The 19181-nt window shown below is 35.8% G+C and overlaps 1 protein-coding gene across 5 annotated transcripts in view; it reads left to right on the forward strand.

Annotated features, from left to right (window-relative positions):
- Nucleotides 1-19181, forward strand: part of BTRC (beta-transducin repeat containing E3 ubiquitin protein ligase) — a 178062-nt gene that overhangs the window by 76775 nt on the left and 82106 nt on the right. For 3 of the 5 annotated variants that reach the window (XM_068548409.1, XM_068548404.1, XM_068548406.1), the window contains one exon: nucleotides 17653-17730. The exons of the other annotated variants lie outside the window; for them this stretch is intronic. Coding sequence is in view for 2 of the 3 variants with exons in the window: in XM_068548404.1 (XP_068404505.1) it covers nucleotides 17653-17730 (78 nt within the window). In the remaining variant the exon portion in view is untranslated. The remainder of the gene's footprint in view (nucleotides 1-17652; nucleotides 17731-19181) is intronic. 5 annotated transcript variants of the gene reach the window in all.

Below are 19181 nucleotides of genomic sequence, written 5' to 3' on the forward strand. Positions count from 1 at the left end.
ATAAGGGTTTGGACATTTGAAGGATATTACGCAATTGAGCAGGAGAGGATCAAAAATTGTGTTTAAAAAAATTCAGTAGGAATTCCATATGTTAGGGCTTGGATATCAACATTTTGTTTGGGACTTCCCTGGTGGTGCAGTGGTTAAGAATCTGCCTGCCAACACAGGGGACACAGGTTCGAGCCCTGGTCCGGGAAGATCCCACATGCCGTGGAGCAACTGAGCCCGCGTGTCACAACTACTGAGCCTGTGCTCTAGAGCCCGTGTCACAACTACTGAGCCTGTGCTCTAGAGCCCGTGAGCCACAACTACTGAGCCCACGTGACACAACTACTGAAGCCCACACACCTAGAGCCCATGCTCCACAACAAGAGAAGCCACCGCAGAGAGAAGACCGTGCACCACAAAGAAGAGTAGCCCCCGCTCGCTGCAACTAGAGAAAGCCCACGTGCAGCAACAAAAGACCCAACGCAGCCAAAAATAAATAAATTAATTAATTAAATTAAAAAAAAAAGACAAAACATTTTGTTTGCAGATACACCTCTATACATTCATTGTTATAATGGCTTTGAAGACGTTTGCCCTTGGAATTAATAAAAGGAGTCACAACTCTGTATCTATGGTAAGGTCTCTGATTTCTTAGATTCTGTTTTTCAAGAATTTGGTGTTTTAGGACACTGTAATAGCTGGGCGATTACATATTTTTAGGAGAATCAATTCTCAGGTATGTCCCCTTTCATCCCTGCATGTTCCTGGTCATGTGCAGACAGGTGAGATCAGAAAAAAATTTAGTTTTCCTTGTTTGAGATTCTCTCTGTTACAGTTTAGGGTCTGTATCTATAAAATATTTCAACCGCTGAGCATGCCAGCTTCTGTTTAAATCAGTAGAAAATATGTTGATCTTCCAAGACATGGATTTACTCAAGCCAGTGGTAAGGTGTAGCAGGGGGATATAGTTATTGGAAACAGTTCACTTCACCCGCCTGAAACTAAGAATCAACTCTTCAGTATATGGATCACTGGTATGTAATAATCGACTGTTATTGGTCTGTCTGTTGGTCTCTTTTTAAATCAGTTTGGAACCTCCTGGAGTTATTTTCTTGCTCTGCTGACATCAATCCCATGTGGCAGAGGAGTTGTGTATAACCACTTTGGTTTAATCAATACAATAATTGATAAACCAGATAAGATTTAAACTGATTATAGCCCCAACAGAATTCCCCAGAGGCCTTGGACTCTCTTAATTTTGACATGTGTGTTTTGTACCCTGAGGATGAAGTGCAGTTTGAATTATCTGTTTTTATTTGCTTAATGATGGGGAGGGTGTTAAAGTCAAATGTTTAATTAACCCAGCAATGGGCTGCGTTGTCACTTACACACAGCTGATTGAGATATCTCATGGAGAATAGTGAATAGGAATGATAATGTGGCACTGGGACGGAAGATTGCTTTTTCAATCTATTTGCTGGGTCACTGCTTTGAATGTCTTATTGGATGAAAGGCATTCAACCTGGAGAAAAAATTCAGCATTTAAGTACATTTTGTTCTCTTCTCCCTCTCTAAACGCACCCCCCCCCCAGAAGTTAACTAAAACAGATATGTTCTAGGTTTAATAAGCCATTCATGTACTAGTAAGAGACCAGGGTAGTCAGTAGCCTCAAGCTACATAATTTCCTGTGGAACAGAAAAATCCTAGTAGCCTCCAAGGTATTCTAAATGTGAGCTCTTTTGTCCCTCACATCCCTTGTCCCTTGCCATTATTGTGGAGTTGTCTTTGGTTCCTTGTCTCTTGCCTCTTTCTGCAGTGTTTGCTTGATGTGCAGCTACCTCTAGGGCCACAGGCAGACCTTTTTCTCCTACAGAAGCATATTCTCCAGTACATTTTTGCCATTTCATGCAGCTGGCTTCTATTTGGTTGTATTTCTGATCAAATATTATAGTGAGATTGTCGAACTATTTAAAGAGATGAAAATGTGAAGCATATAGATTCTTGCTCCCTTTGCCACTGCTATTATAAAACAGTTGGTTCCATGTATATTTTATTTTGTTCAGAAGCAGTTTGCTTTCTGTATGAACTAAAATCTAGGCCAGGAAAGATTCTAATAGCCCACATATCAAAAATGAAATTCAGGCAACTGGAGTTTTAATGACTTACTACCCACAAAAAATTCCTTACTAGCTTTATAATCAATGTAAAAGTCTTTGGAGGCATATGAGCAAAACTTAAAAAATTTTTTGTCATGACTTTCCTTTTTTGTAGTTCTTATGCTTCTTCCTTTTATCTCCCAAAGATCTAAGCCAGGAATTCACTAATTTTTTTTCTTTGCTTTAGTCATTTGTATTCCAGAGAGCACAATAGGGAGAAGGATACAAGATTGATTTTTGTGTGTGTGTCCTCTTGAAAGCATAGTCTGGGGCATGACTACTTGTGTGGGGGGGGTGTGGATTTACAAAGCAACAGAAGCATATAGCTAGTTTTCAGGCACAGGTTGGACTTTTGCAGGTCAAGGCAGACCAGACGAGTAGCTTATCTTGAGGGACACAAGTAATAGACGAAATATAGAGCAGCTATTTCAGGAATCATGTAGGTCATTTAATTATCCATTATGATTGAGTGGCTAATGCTCTTTTGGCAATTACATGACCTCTGTTATTCTTGAAACCTTTCCAGGCCCCCGTGGGTCAAATGACCCACCAGTCAGTGCTTGCAGACTTTATTCCACTCAAAAGGAAAGGAGATGCTGGGCGCTACTGGCATTTAGAAATGGCTGTGCTTTCTTTACCAACCACTACCCAGAATATCCTTTGTACAGCAGTCAGTGATAGGCAGCTGGATTTGAAGTCTACCGTTCCTTCCTCGTATGCAGGAGCACGAGGTATATCGGTTTCCACAAGAGGGAATTGTGGCAAACAAACTTTACTACCAAAGTTGGCTATTATGGTATTCACAGTTTCTGTACTGCAAAGAACAAGTACTGTGGTATTAAAACTAATGTTTGATATCTCTCAAACCAATCATTCATTATCAAACTCTGAAGTTAGTGATTTTTTCATTCCATACTCAACAAAATAGCATTGACGATACTAATAACAGATTTTTTAAAAGAGATCATTGATTAATTTAGCACAATCTGAATTGGTTAATCATTATTTATTCAACTAAATAGAATTAAATAATCATGCTTATATGTGGAATCTAAAAAAAATGATGCAGATGAACTTATTTACAAAACAGAAGTAGAGTCACAGATATAGAAAGCAAACTTACGGTTACCAAAGAGGAAAGGGGGTGTGATAAATTAGGAGTTTGGGATTAACATATACATACTACTATATATAAAATAAAATGTCTATATATAAAATAGACAAGGATCTACTGTATAGCACAGGGAACTATAATATCTTATAATAACCTATAATGGAAAATAATCTGAAAAAGAATATATATATATATATATAGCTATATCTGAATAACTTTACTGTACATGTGAAACTAACACAACATTGTAAATCAACTACACTTCAATTTAAAAAAATCATGCTTAAATGATTATCTGATTTAAAAAAAGCCACTTTAAAATTGAGATGCTGATCCAAGACAGAATAATTCTGCAACATTTAGATGAATGTTTCTGACTTTTTTTTCTTTAATCAATAAAGGATCATTAATATTTCTAAAGAAAATTCTTTACTTCTGCTAAATGATAGTGAAACTTTTGCTTTTTATAATTATAGTGACTTATCGAGTAATTCTGAGAAAAGAAAATAATGTAGGTTTCTTGTGATTCTTTAGATTAAGAACAGTTATGGCGTGGAAAGTAATGACCACAATCAAACTATTTATAGGGTTTGTTGGAAATGTACAAAATTCTGTATACTTAGCAAAATGGAAGATTACCATTCTCTAGCAGTCCAATAATTTAAAACCACAGGCTTAAGAGAAATAATTTTGTTAGAATAATGCACAAACATATCCTTTAAGTAGAGACCATTTGCATTGTTACAGGAAAAATAATCTATTGGAGAAAAAGAAAAATCTTTTTAAATTTGTTACTTACACATCAAAGAGCATTGTTAACAACAACAACCCTACAAGGTTGTTTGTCCCTGGGGTAGTAAAATTAGCTATCTTTCCAAATAAATTTATCAGACCACTCTTGGTAGAACTCAAAGTTGATCTGTTTTCTTTTTTAAAAAATTTTGTTGTTTCGTAATATTAACAAATGAAAAATTGAAGACATGAATTGATGTTTATAACCTTTGACCCTTCAGAAATGGAAGCCTTCTCACTTAAATTTTAAATCCTTTAGGCCAGTACTACCTTGGTATCTGGCTACTTAGAGACCTGTGAGAATGTAGTCAGTGTGAATTATATTAGTTGTTTTCTGTTTAAAAACATATTTTCCCTCATTATATATAAATATATATATATATATATTTTAAAATTTCTGTAGTGGAGATGAGCAGAAAATGAGAAAGCAGAATTTACACTAAAAGCAAAAGTTAGAGCTTAAACTCAAGTATCCTGAATGAGTATAATTTGTCTACTGGGCACTTTAAGAGGAAAGCAAGGACTATAAAGCAAAGTGTGATGTTTGATTTCTTATCGGTAAGTTGCTATTCTTTAAGGCATACCCTTCAAGACCTGTGTTGGACTGTGTTATTCACCCTTGGAAACCAAAAATCTATATAAGTAAATGAGTGGAGACGGTATTTGTAATTTTAAAGACCTGAAAATTCATTAAGAGTTCGTATAATTAGTGGAAAAGTCCACAGGATAATAAGCCCACAGAAGAGTAATTTCTTAATAATAATAAGGAAGAAAGAGAGTGATTAAATAAGGGATAGTGCACAATAGAAATATACACCTAAATACACATCTTAACCTAACCCAATCCAATTTCCACAAATTTACTTATTTACTTGGGATGATTTTATTTTCATTCCAAATGGATAGATTTGGGGATAAGTTTATCAACTGTAAAGGAGCCCTAAATTTCTTCCTCAATATTGTTGAATTGTAATAAAATGGGAGCACCAAAGCAGGGAAGATATCCAAGGTGTGATGAAAGTCATTTAGCAGAAAAAATTCAGGAACAGGAATGACAGAAATAAATAATAACAGGAATGACAGAGAGAACGGATTTTGGCATACCTCCTAAGGGTTCTATAGTTCTCAACCCCATTTTGAGAAATCAGAAAGATCTACCGAAAGCAGATGTCTCTGAGTTACAAAAATAACCAGATGTCCTTATTAGTAGAAGCAAATGTTTGCCTCTTAATTCACACAGAACTATATGCATAGGATCACTGGATGAAATATTGTGTAAATACGGCAGCAAAGAAAATTGTGGCATGAAAGGGTCTGTCCTAAACATGTAAGCATAAAGGTTCTATCTTGAAAAGGAAAAAAAAAATATTTTAGATTCATGTAGATTTAAAGGTAAGAGAAGTAAATTAAACTATTTATACTTTTGTTCACTGTGATAAGTGAGATTGGTTTTTTTAATTATGTATGTCTTTCTATCCCAAATCCTCCTGGTGAACCTTTATTCATTTTACTGTGCTTGTTTAGCTACTCTGTGCATTTTCATTGTATTTTAAACAGTGAAAGCATACGCATGAAACACATTTTTTTCTGAACGAATGATAGTCATCTTGGTTCTGTCAAGGAAAAACAAACAACCTGCAGTAGTATATAAATGCCCTCTTTGCAAGCCTATTGGGATTTAAAAAATATTAAGCCACATTGTTATAAATAGATGTAGTTTGGTGACTGCATTGGGTTGTTAAGCAGAATAAAATGAAAAAAAAAAAAGGGCAAGGTATGAAGTTTTTCTGTTTGTTTTTAAATCAGGCCTTTAGAGTCAAAAAACCTTTAGAATTTAAATGGACTCTTACTTCTGATGTGGAGCATGTTAACATAATTACAAGCTCTTTTATATAATACTTATAGTCATTGCTAAGTTAATGTTCAAACCTTTGATTAAGAAGTCACAAAGCTGAATGTGTTCGGACAGCTGTGTAATAATACCTCTCCTGTTCACAAAACAGAGAACTATTTTAGTTTTTTTCCCTGTTCCGCATATTTATTGATAGAAATCTCTCCTCCTATGCTAGCTATATTTTTAATAGTGAAATTTTAAAATGCTGTATTATGATACATTCTATAACTTGAAAGTTAACAAAAGCAGCTCTGCTCCTTCATGTCCTTGCCTTGTCACGCCCTGGTGCTGTTCATCTCTTCATCCTTCTTATCAGAGTATCTCCGTGCTTAGTTGAGCTTGTTTATCTTAAAAGAGCAGGAGGCAGGCTTTTAGGGAGTAAGCTGCGTGTTCCAGTATAACAGGCACCAATGCTGTTTGACTTGAAAAACATTTGATCTCTTACATTAACAGCCCATGTCACTGTAATAGGACTACAGCCGGGCTGTTGTTCAGTTTTCTATTATTTTAGCTTTGAAAGAACTGTTAGAGCTGCTCCAAAATCTCCGTGTTTAAAATTGTATATTGGCAGTCCCCCCAGGACTCGTAAGTAAACAAGGTGATGTGTGTGGCCAGAGGGAACATATTTTGTTAGCTTTGTTTTAAATAAGAACCTTCTCTATCTAAAGATGGTTTTTGTCTGATCCCTGATAGTGTGCTGCATGACTTTGCTTTTGTAAATTTGCACATCTTAAAACAGATTTTTGTTTGTTATTAATGTGTGTGCTCAGTAACTATTCATTATGAACTTTAATATTTTTTCTCAAATAGTAGTTTTCTCATGAAGCTTAACTTCAAATATCCTGCACAATTTCCCTAAGTACAGCAGTTTGTGCAGCAGTTGTTGGAAACGGGCAAGCAAGAATCTAAGGGGTATGCTTGTTAGACTTAAATATTACTTAGTTTTATTTTTAAATATTCAGTTATTGGTAATTTCTATGCCAGAAATAGTTGACAGTTGGAATCAGGTAGCAGTATCTAAAGAATAGAAAATAAAATTTGTAAAATCAGGTGGGTCTCTTCCTTTTTAAGAGTACCTCTTATTGTAATAGTGATAGAATGGCAGCTTATTGTAGTAGTGGTGGAATGGCAGCAATTTTACTCCTTCCTTTCTTCCTTCCTCTATCTATCTATTTTTAAGAACCTAGTTTGTTTTCCTATTCTGATTCTTTTCTGATGTAATACAGCATTGCCAGGCCACCCAGCACTTTCCTTGCATTTAACCTAAAATACATACATCAGCCAACACAAGCATAATTGGTTGAAAGGCAGCCATCTATCTGGGGAGTTCTTCTAAATACTGAATGTGTCATGCACTTTGACATGACATATCTGTAATATCTGAATACAGAAAGCACTTTTTGCATTAGCTGTAGGTGTTAAAGCAGTAGTATGTTTTAAGAATGTCTGCTGTGCAAATTCTGGCTTGTGAGGTAATGACAAGTGTTTGCCTGCATAGACAATGTATTTTTCCCCTTGAGGTCCCCACACACCTAGTTTCCCTCAAGCTCATCATCTCTGTCAGGTTAATCAATAGGCACCGTATGGCAGAGGGTCAGTAATCAGTGTCATCGTGCCTTTAAATCGTGTTGAAAATTTGCTTAAAGCCTGGGCCAATTAACATCGAGATGATGAATGGATGGGAAGATGGAAAGAGCCTGACGCTCAGGGGCTTTGTGAGGAGGAGATGCTCAGCTGTTGAGCAGCAGACACCAGCGAATAAAATCAGCCATTCATGTGAGCTCAGTCCACCCACTCTTAATGATAATGTCAATCTAGCAAAATATATACACATTGGAGTTGTCACAAGTTCATAAATCAAAGGAGTTTGTCAAAGGCATTCAGATTAACGAGGCAGCAGCAATAACAAGTCAAATTTGCATAGAGAATTGCTCGAATCTCAGTAAATTATGATCCTGTTTTTCATTTGATTATTTGCTAATGTCTCAAGAGGGAGAATGATTATATTAGCATGCAAAATCTACTCCAGAAGTAGAAATCTGAGGTAAAGAAGACCAGCACACTATGACCATTAATCAGCTTCTGCATACTAGCATAAATGTACAAGGCCCAGAAATGAACTTCTTTTTATTATTATTTCTCCTTGCCACTGATCCAAATGGTTCAGCTTGACAGAGACTTTATATTGCTTTAACAGTGTTTTGAATTGTGCCTGCAGGCAAGACATAGTTATGCAGCTATAACCAACCTATCCATCTGCCAACCAGATTGGAATTCTCCTATCCAAGGCTTCCATTAACCCCCACTGACAGCTCCAAACAGGATTAAGAATTTGCAAGCATAAAAAATAGTTGTTCTTTGCAAATATACACAGTCCCTTTGCATCTTGAGAAAGGCTACATCTGTGTTTTGTAATTAGTGTTGGACAGTGTAGCAGAGGGAAAAACCTACTTGGCATTTTTTGGACTTTTGTCATAAGGGAGTAAGGCAGTACTAATGGAAGTTCTGTGTTTGGTTGTCCCAGAGAGTGCTTTCCATTCTATCCGGTTCCTAGCACTGTGCTTGAATTGGTGTTATTACTGGAAAATATCACTTCTTGAAAGGTTTAACTAGTGGATCTTGTTGAAGGTGAGCAGTATAGGGAGGGTTTGATGTGGCTGTGGTTTAATAGAATATGTCAAATGATAAACGTGCTGGATAAGCAATGTGCATGAAAACATGCCAGAGAATATTATCTTATGAGGACACTTGAGGCCCTCCCTAAAATAAAACTGGTACTTGAATAGGATTCTTCAATCAGCTTCTGAACTTAAATGACCTAAGTTTTCTCCATTGTATCCTAGAAGAATTAATTAAAATTTGCTTAAGCACACAACACATACACTACCCCCCTGCCACACACAGTGTTTTGTCATTTTCATTGAAGAGTTTGAATGATTTTTATTTATGTAGCTAAATCATCTTTTAACCTTGTAGAAGAATAATTGGTCTTGTTTTTGAAAATTGCAAATCATATATATTGGGAGGGTATAATTAGCTCCAAATCATGTAATAAGGTAAGGGGAAAAATATTAATCCAATGAGTAATTTACAGGTCAAGCCCATGATATGATGTTTGCAACTAGCTATGGAAATTGGTCTCAAGATTTTTCTCTTCACATGGGTTGTCATTTTACATGATGATGAACAAGTGATTCAAAATCATAGTTTTAATTCACCACGATTTACCTGCTTTGCTAAAATGATACAATTTTCCTGTTACAGAGACCATTGAATTCTCCCAGTGAAGAATGTGGCATAGGTGGAAAATGTTACTTCTAGTTTTAGAGCTGGTAATTTTATTTTTAACAGATGTCTGTTCAAACAGGCTCAGGCTCTGTTGCACCATCCAACCTTTAGCAAGATGCTTACTCAAAGATTATTGTAAGTCATTATGAGTGGCTTGACTTTTCATCACTGTGTAAATTAGTTTAGTTTTTTATTTGATTATATAATCAACTCTTAATTATCCATGTCACCAGGAGTTGTGTGTTCGAATAGATAACTGAAAACAGTAAATAAGCCACTTACTAGGTTGTGGAGAATATTGCTCCCGCCATAAACATCTGAAAAGTTAGGAATGCTTTGCTTATCAACAGAAGAACATTTCCTTGTTAATGAAGGGTTGGCAAACTTTATTTGTAAAGGACCAGATAATAAACATTTGAGGTTTTGTGGGCCATAGGACCTCTGTCCTGACTACTCACCTCTGCCATTGTAGTGTGAAAGCAGCCACAGACAAAAGGTAATGAACAAGGGTGGCTAACTTTCAATAAAACATTATTTGTAGAAACTTTATTTAGAGCAGGAGCTGGCAAACTCCTCCTGTAAATTATACTGGCATTAAAGTTTTGGGATGGGGACTTCCCTGGTGGTCCAGCGGTTAGGACTCCACGCTCTCAATGCAGGGGGCACGGGTTCGATCCCTGGTCAGGGAACCAGGATCCCACGTGCCACGTGGCATGGCCAAATAAATAAATAAATGAATAAGTAAAGCGGTGGGATGATAGGACTGTAGTTGGGCTATCACTTTGAAGTTTCTCTGCTATGAAAACCTTTTATTAAAAAATTTATTTATTTTAATTTATTTATTTTTGGCTGCTTTGGTTCTTTGTTGCGGTGTGTGGGCTTCTCATTGCGGTGGCTTCTCTTGTTGCAGAGCATGGGTTCTAGGCACGTGGGCTTCAGTAGTTGTGGCATGTGGGCTCAGTAGTTGTGGCTCGCGGGCTCTAGAGCACAGGCTCAGTAGTTGTGGCACACGGGCTAAGTTGCTCTGCGGCATGTGGGATCTTCCCGGACCAGGGCTCGAACCCTTGTCCCCTGCATTGGCAGGCGGATTCTTAACCACTGTGCCACCAGGGAAGCCCAGATTAATCTTTCTTAATCACCACTACTGTCGTGGTGGTCTTTTTTCCTCAAAAATTTTTAGTGGCTCTTTGTTTCCATGAAATTAAATATGAAGTTCTAGGCCTGGTTTTCAAGACCTTCCAGAATTTCTGCTACATTATATCAAGTTACTTCCCTCAACATACATTTTTCTGCCCTAGTGGCTGTGCACCTAGAGCCTGTGCACCTAGAGCCTGTGCTCCACAACAAGAGAAGCCACTGCAATGAGAAGCCACTCGCCGCAACTAGAGACAGCCTGCAGCAACGAAGACCCAACTCAGCCAAAAATAAAATAAATAAATAAATAAATTAATTAAAAAAAATTGACTCTGAGGATTTAAGTTTGGGATAGAAAGAAAAGTTGAGAAGGAAAGAGCTAGCCTAGAATGGGTGAGAATGGTAAAGAGTGCTTTAAATTTGGATATGTTGGACTTCCCTGGTGGTCCAATGGTTAAGTGGTCCAGTGGTCCAGGGGGTGCAGGTTTGATCCCTGGTCTGGGAAGTTCAATCCCTGGTCTGGGAAGTTCTGCATGCTGTGCGGTGCGGCCAAAAAAAAAAAACCACACAACAACAGAAAAAATAAATTTGGATATGTTGATTTTGAGACAGTTTAAGTTTTTTTAAAAAAAATGTGATTCCTTTTTCTTTGTTTTTCACCCCCAGGTTACTTCTGGAAACATTATAGCCAAAATACATCCCTGAGATCTAATGCATGGGCTTTAGCAGTATTTCACTTTGACTTTTTCCTACCCAAATTTCTGTTACCATATCTGCATGTCTGCAGATGTTATAACTCTAATGCTTCCAGTTTGAAGTTAAATTCAAAGTTGTCAGTGAGGCTTTTATTCTGCCCTTTAAAGTTCTAACCTAGTGAATGCTGGGTTAAGAGATAAACATTCAAGTTAATATAAAAGGTAACAAGTTATATAGTATCTTTTACAGAAATATTTTCATGTAATGCTAATATTTGTACACTATTGTTGCTCCAGGACTTACAGACACATTCTGCAAATGATTTACTATAATGAAATGTTCTGAGTGTTGTGAATGAGTTGTTCTGAGCAGTCAGGTTTTTCTAGTTGGCTCAGGGTTAAGAGGTAGAATATAACTTTTATTTTTATTGAAGGAATTTTTTTCCCTCAATTTATTTTTCATTTATCTAACTTCTGTTTTTCCATTTCTTAACATATTTTCTTCTAGGTTTCATCTGTTTGGTTAATTTTTATTTTGACAGATTTACAGAAAAGTTGAAAGAATAGTACAAAAATCCCCTTATACTTTTTTTTAAGAAATATTTATTTATTTATTTGGCTGCATCGGGTCTTAGTTGCAGCATGTGGGCTCTTTGTTGACACGTGCGGGCTTCTCTCTAGTTGTGGCGTATGGGCTCAGTAGTTGTAGCACGCAGGCTCTCTAGTTGTGGCATGAGGGCTCTGGAGCGCACGGGCTTAGTTGCCCTGCAGCATGTGGGATCTTAGTTCCTTGACCAGGGATTGAACCCATGTCCCCTACATTGGAAGGCAGATTCTTAACCACTGGACCACCAGGGAATCCCTTTATACTCTTCACACAGATTCTCCATATGTTAACATCTTAACCATGTTTGCTTTATCTCTATACATACACACATATATATACTAACATCCATTTACTTATATTTTCTGAGTTCTTTGAAAGTTAGTTACAGACATATGTCCTTTTACCTCTAAATGTTTCTGTTGTATGTTTTCTGAAATCAAGGACAGTTCTTTTAAGTAACCACAGTACAAATGATACAAATGAACTTATTTACAAAACAGAAATAGACTCACAGACATAGGAAAGAAACTTATGGTTACCAAAGCGGAAAGGTGGGGGGGGGGTGCAGGGGGGCGGGGGGATAACTTTGGAATTTGGGATTAACACTACTACTAAATATAAAATAGATAAACAATAAAGGACCTACTGTATAGCACAGGGAATTATATTAAATATCTTGTAATAACCTATAATGGAAAAGAATCTGAAAAAGAGTAGATATAAATGTATAACTGAATCGCTTTGCTGTACACCTGAAACGTAAATCAACTGTACTTCAATTAAAAAAAATAACGACAGTACAAATTGTCAAAATCAGGAAGTTGAATGTATAAACAAACTTTGGTACATCCATACAGTGATAATACTTGCCAATGAAAAGGAAAGAACTGCTGATATATGCAAGAACACAATGAACAAATGAATCTCACAAATGAATGTATTATGTTAGGTGAAAAAAGACAGACTCAAAAAATTCATACTATATGATTCATTTTATGACATTTTAGAAAAGACAAAATTATTGAGACAAAAAATAAATCAGTGATCACTGGGGAAAGGGGTTGTAACTATCAAGGGGGATTTGGGAGGAGATGGGACTGCTTTACATCTTGATTGTGGTGGTTACAGAGCTTTATGCTTTTGTCAAAACTCAGAACTATACAACAAAAAAGAATAAATTTTTCCATATGTAAATTTTAAAAGTGGGGAAACAATCAGGAAATTAACATTGATACGATGTTATTAGTTCATCCATAGACTTGTTTCATATTTTTCCAATAATGTCCTTTATACAAACCTTATGTCATAATACCCACTCAGTAATACCCACTCAATAATTACCCATCAAGAACAGATAAAGGGTGGGGAGGAAAAAAATTGTGGATATAGGCTAGATAGTTATTACTCATCCTGTTAGGCTCAGATCACTTATTTTTCACTGTATAATTCAGTGCAGAGGAGTTTACCATCAATTTTGTTTCAGCCCCTCCCCCCCCCCCAATAACCTCAGATCACAAACTGCGTTCAGTTACATCTCTTTAGTTTTCTTTAACCTGAAAGCAGTTCCTTATGACCTTGACATTTTTTTAAGTACAGACTAGTAATTTTATAGGATGTCCCTCAATTTGGGCTAGTCTGTTGTTTTCTCATGATCAGTTTGAAGTTATGTGTTTTGAGCAGGATGACCTCAGAAGTAATAATGTTTTCTTCTCAGTATATCATATCAAGAGGCACATAAGGTTAAGGTGGTGTCTGCCAGATCTCTCCACTGTGAGGCTACTGTTTTTTTCTTTTGTAATTATTAAGTATATTATGGAGAAATATTTTGAGATTATGTAACTCTCCTGTTATTTGTCACCCACTAATTTGTGTGATAAGTCTTACTTGCATCTTTTAGTTACCCTTAAGTAGAACTTACTGGACATAATGTAGCTTGATGACCCAGGGCAGTTGTGAACGTTGCTTATTGGGATGCATCATAGTTAAAGATACAGGGAATAACTGTGCTACTGAGCTCTCCTGGGTGATGTTGGAGAGCACAGGCTTTGAGAACCAGTTGAGGTGACTATTAGGTATACACAGCTATTTCATCATTCCCGGCCACCCTCGACTGTAGAGCTATTAATTTCTTATTCACTGGGTTTCTGGCTCCCCTCTTCACTATTAGTAGGGTACCTTACTCCTTGCTCCTGATATCATGACTGTTTAATGTCCCTACTCCTATTTTATGCAACAGAGTTGAATTTTTTATATTGATTTGTTTCTCATGGGGGATGGTCCAGTAAAAGTAAAAAATGAGTAAAAAGTTGGGAAAAAAGAGTAAAAAATGCTGGGTTAATCTATCTAAAAAGAACTAGTTATAACAATGTTTTTCTCTTTTTCCTTTTTGTTAATGTTGAGTTACTTTTTTTTTAAAAAAACAACACAATATATAATATATATATCCTTTGCCCTGATGGGGTGGAGAAGGGAAAGGAGCTCCTCTACAGCTCTATGTTCTGCTCTCAGGTAGTAATTATCCTTTAGCTCCCTTCATCTTTTAATACCTTAGACATTCTTATAATACCTACTCAATAGTTTACTATCTAAATCAGATAAAATAGAGGGTCAGAAGGAAGAAAATTATTGATGTGGGCTAGATAGCCACTACTCATCCTATTAGGTTCAGATCACTGTTTTGCACTATGTAATTTAGTATAGAGAGTTTGCCGTCAATTTTGTTCCATCCCAAGCACCTGTAGAGTAAAAATGTGATTTATAATGTCTTCAGTATAACAAACTTCCACCAAAAAGTAATGAGGCTTCCAACTTTATTATAATGACATTTTAAAAAAACAATTAATTTTGAAATATAGGACCTTACATTGAATTAAAAAGGTTTAGGTGATCTGAAATGGTATTTTATTTAAAGGAGGGTGTAGAACTTCATGGTCTGGGAAATAGTTACTTGCAAATTATAAGGTTAAAATTGAATACTTGCGTAATTGAATACAGTTAAAATTGAATATTGGCTTAAGTTTTTATTATATAAGACATTTAATTTTAGCATTTAAAACATCTGATCTGTACTTTTTTTTTTTTTTAAGAAAAGTTAAATATACAATTGATTTTATGGGTTTAATGTTGACCTTTCCCTTCCTTTGATTCTCTTATAATGGCGTATATTGCTAGTTTCCTTATCTGGAATGCTTTATTTTATTTTACTTTAGTTTATTTTTATTTTTAAATTTTTTTGGCCACACCACATGCCTTCCTAATTCCCCTACCAGGGATGGAACCTGGGCCCTTGGCAGTGAAAGCATGGCGTCCCAACCACTGGCCTGCCAGGGAATTCCCTGGGATGCTTTATAGTCATTAACTCAACTATACCTCTCCTTCATTTTTTTGTAGATAGTCTACATTCCTTTTTTACCCAAAACAGAGAGAAAAAGCAGAATTCTAAAGTTATTGAGCCTCTATCCCTTGCTTGTAACATAGCATTTTTTCTTCTTCTTTGTCCCTAAAATTGACCTTTAATTTAAAGTGATCATTACAAATGTAAAATTATCAAGTTAAACCTCATAAAAGATTTCTGCCCAAAAGGACCTTAATGTACTGGCCTGTCAAGGTGACACACAAGGCACACAGATGTTAGCCACAGAGGGCCTTTTGATACTATATGTATGCTATTTATCCTTTAATATCTTTTAAAATATAATATTTGATACAAAGCAAAAAATTCATAATACCTAAATTTAAAACACTGTTATGATCCTATATTCTAATAATGATTTCATACTTGTATGAAGTTTTTCAGATAAACTCATATGTTGGATATAATTTCTGGATATAAAAGTAACTCCTCAGTTAGAATGTGATGAATATATGTAATGTAATGAGTAAATCAGCTGCAAATTCTAAAATGTTAACATTACACATGTAATTGTGGAAAATAGAGCCCAAATAATGTGTACTTGGATTTTCTGTATTTTGTCTTGCAGAGAGTGATTTACATGTGTTACCAGATTTTTAAAAATTATTTTTTAATGTGATAAAATACACATAACATAAATTTTATCACCTTTAACATTTTAAAGTGTACAGTTCAGTGGTATTAAATACATTCATAATGTTGTGTAACCATCACCCCCATCCATCTCCGTAACTCTTTTCATCTCGTAAAACAGCAACACTCTACCCATTAAACAATAACTCCTCATTCCTTCCTTTTCCCAGCCCTGGTAACCAACATTCTACTTTCTGTCTCTATGATTTTGACCACTCTAAGTGTCTTATATAAGTGGAATCATACTGCATTTATCTTTTTTTTGTTTTTGTTTTTGTTTATTTATGGCTGTGTTGGGTCTTCGTTTCTGTGCGAGGGCTTTCTCCAGTTGCGGCAAATGGGGGCCACTCTTCATCGCGGTGCGCGGGCCTCTCACTATCGCGGCCTCTCTTGTTGCGGAGCACAGGCTCCAGACGCGCAGGCTCAGTAATTGTGGCTCACGGGCCCAGTTGCTCCGCGGCATGTGGGATCTTCCCAGACCAGGGCTCGAACCCGTGTCCCCTGCATTGGCAGGCAGATTCTCAACCACTGCGCCACCAGGGAAGCTCCTGCATTTATCTTTTTGTGACTGGCTTATTTCACTTAGCATAATGTCTTCAAGGTTCATCCATGTTGTGGTTTGTGTCAGAATATCCTTCCTTTTTAAGGCTGAAGATTATTCCATTGTATGTATATACCACATTTTGCCTATCCATTCATCCCTCAGTGTACACTTGGATTGCTTACACGTTTTAGCTGTTGTGGATAATGCTGCTATGAACACAGACATATACAAATATCTCTTTGAGACTCTGCTTTCAGTTTTTTTGAGTATGTACCCAGAATTGGAATTGTTTGATCATATAGTAATTCCTTTTTTAATTCTTTGAGGAACAATACTGTTTCCCATAGCTGATGTACCATTTTACATTCCCACCAAAGGTGCACAAGGGTTACAATTTCTCAGCATCCACATCAATGCCTGTTATTTTCTGTTTTTTGTTTTTGATAGTAGCCTACCTAATGAATGTGAAGTACCTTGTAGTTCTGCTGTTCATTTCTGAAATGATTAGTGATGTTGGACATCCTTTCATGTGCTTGGTGGTCATTTGTATATCTTCTTGGATAAATGTCTACTCAAGTCCTTTGCCCATCTTTTAATCAGGTTGTTCTGTTTTTTTGTTGCTGAGTTTTTACAACTTCTCTCTGTATTCTGGATGTTTATCCTTTATCAATAAATGATTTGCAAAATTTTTTCCCATTTTGTGGGTTGGCTCTTACTCTGTTGATATTTAGAACTCTGAACTCGCTTCCAGTTGAATTGTTGTTATTTCCCTCTTTTTAAGTATTTAAAAATCTCACTGACGTTTTAGGGCCTTCTAGCTGCTGTTTGAAGTGATAATGGCAAGAGTGGACTCTAATTGTAAACTACTGATAAATTTTATTGCTTTGAGCTAACTAAGCACTATGCTGTTTTTAATAAAGAAAAGAAAATCAAATCAGAGAAAAGAGGAAGAGAAATAACTAATTGTTTTTAGGATCCAGACATGAGAACTTGGGCCAATCAAACATTTACTATGGTTTAAAACTAATTATTTAAAAGAGAAGGCAATAATCCTGGTTTAAGTTGTTATCAGCTAAGTATAGACTGGAGGTTTCTTGTGTCCAGTGCCAAAGAACAATAAACTAGACTTATAATGAATATGATCTGCTAGGCGGTGCTTAAATATAGATGAAATACTTTTCCACCTAGATCCCTACATATATTTATTTATATACATGGGCATATGTTTTCCTTTACATAAGTGTATGTCTGTATGTATATAAATCTTCAAATGAACAAATGCATAAATATACATGGTATTCTAGCTTACAGAATTAAAAATGTAATTCAGTTTACTCCCACAGAATAAGACTGAAGATAATGAGAACTGAATTAAAGCTTACTTTCTTTCACAGAATTCCTCAGAGAGAGAAGACTGTAATAATGGCGAACCCCCTAGGAAGATAATACCAGAGAAGAATTCACTTAGACAGGTATGAAATTCAGTCTTACTTAAAAAGCTACCAACAACAAAATAAAAGACAGGAAACCCTCAATTTGCCATTTGTTAAGTACTGGAGCTTAAATTAAGAGTACTCTGAAGTTGGTCTGGCTCTAGCCATCAATTTCAGTCAGTTACATTGTTTTCCCAATCATTTAAAAATTATCCTAGCTATAGGAGTACAGGGCAGTCAGTTGTTTATGTGTAGTGAAAACAAAATCAAAGAAAAGGTTTCTTGTTTAGGAAAAATAACTTGAAGTGCATCTTAAGTGCAGGTAGTAGAATAGTTCTCTTTAAACCTTACTTTTCTATTAAGATTCTTCATACATTAAAAAATAATAATCAAAAGGGATCTACCTATGATGAAGTTAGCTCCTTTTAGTCTAAGCAATATTTGTTTGCTTTTTCTAGAAGTAAAGGCCATTATTAATGACAACTTTAAAATAATTTTTACTCACCACGGTGCCCCCACTCCTCAAAGTTTTTCTTTGAAAGTTCAATTCCATGGTGCTCTTTTTAAAAATTAAAATGTTCAAAAACGTTTGGTCAAAAAATTGGCTCTTCTTACTGCCTGTAGCAACCTCTAACATCTTCCGTCTCTCACTGGCAACAAAAACAAGTTCTTACAGTATTGCCAGCAGTAGTAAAAATAATTTTATTTACTTGCATTTACTTGCATTTATGGCATTATTCTAAGAAAAAGGAGAAGAGATTAAATATTTGTTGAGCACCTACCGTGAACCTGATACTTATTTTACTTCACTCTCACAATAACCCTGTAAAGTTGCTAGGTGCGATTTCCATTTTATAGATGAAGAAAATGGAGGCTGAGAGAGATTCGATGACTTGTTTATTTAGCAAGTCAGTGATTTGAAACCCAGATCTCAGTGTTGCCAAAGCATTTCTACTTCTGCCTTCTAACTCTATAGGTTGTAGACAGTGTTAATTTAGGGGAAAAGTAGTTGAAATTGTGACACACTCATTTATTTACTATATGTTAAAACATTTTTGGATGGGCAAAATTTTGTTTATAAAAATAATTGTGTGGTAAGTAGAATTGAATCAGTTCAGGGAGCTTTGTTAAATAGCCAGAAGATCAGGGATTGATATTGTTCAGTTAGAGTTTTAACTATTTGGAGATAAACACCTGACCTATGAATCTAAATATATAGGACAAAACTGAATAAGATAAATTTGGAGGTGGAAACACTCTGCCCACTATACAGAAACAACTGTCAGAAAACAATGACATGACAAAAAGTTTTGGCAAAGTTTTAGCTTTATTTAAGCTAACAAACGAATTTTCACTCTGCAAAGTTATAAATTAATTTTAATAGGCTGATCCAGATGGTCCATTTGGAAAATGGATAGGCTGATCTGTTGAAAATTAAACTAAATTTATCTCTCTCATACTTCAAACTGAAGCAAGAGAGAGAATCGTGC

Source organism: Eschrichtius robustus, chromosome 7 (assembly GCF_028021215.1).
Source record: "Eschrichtius robustus isolate mEscRob2 chromosome 7, mEscRob2.pri, whole genome shotgun sequence".
Lineage (NCBI taxonomy): Eukaryota > Metazoa > Chordata > Mammalia > Artiodactyla > Eschrichtiidae > Eschrichtius > Eschrichtius robustus.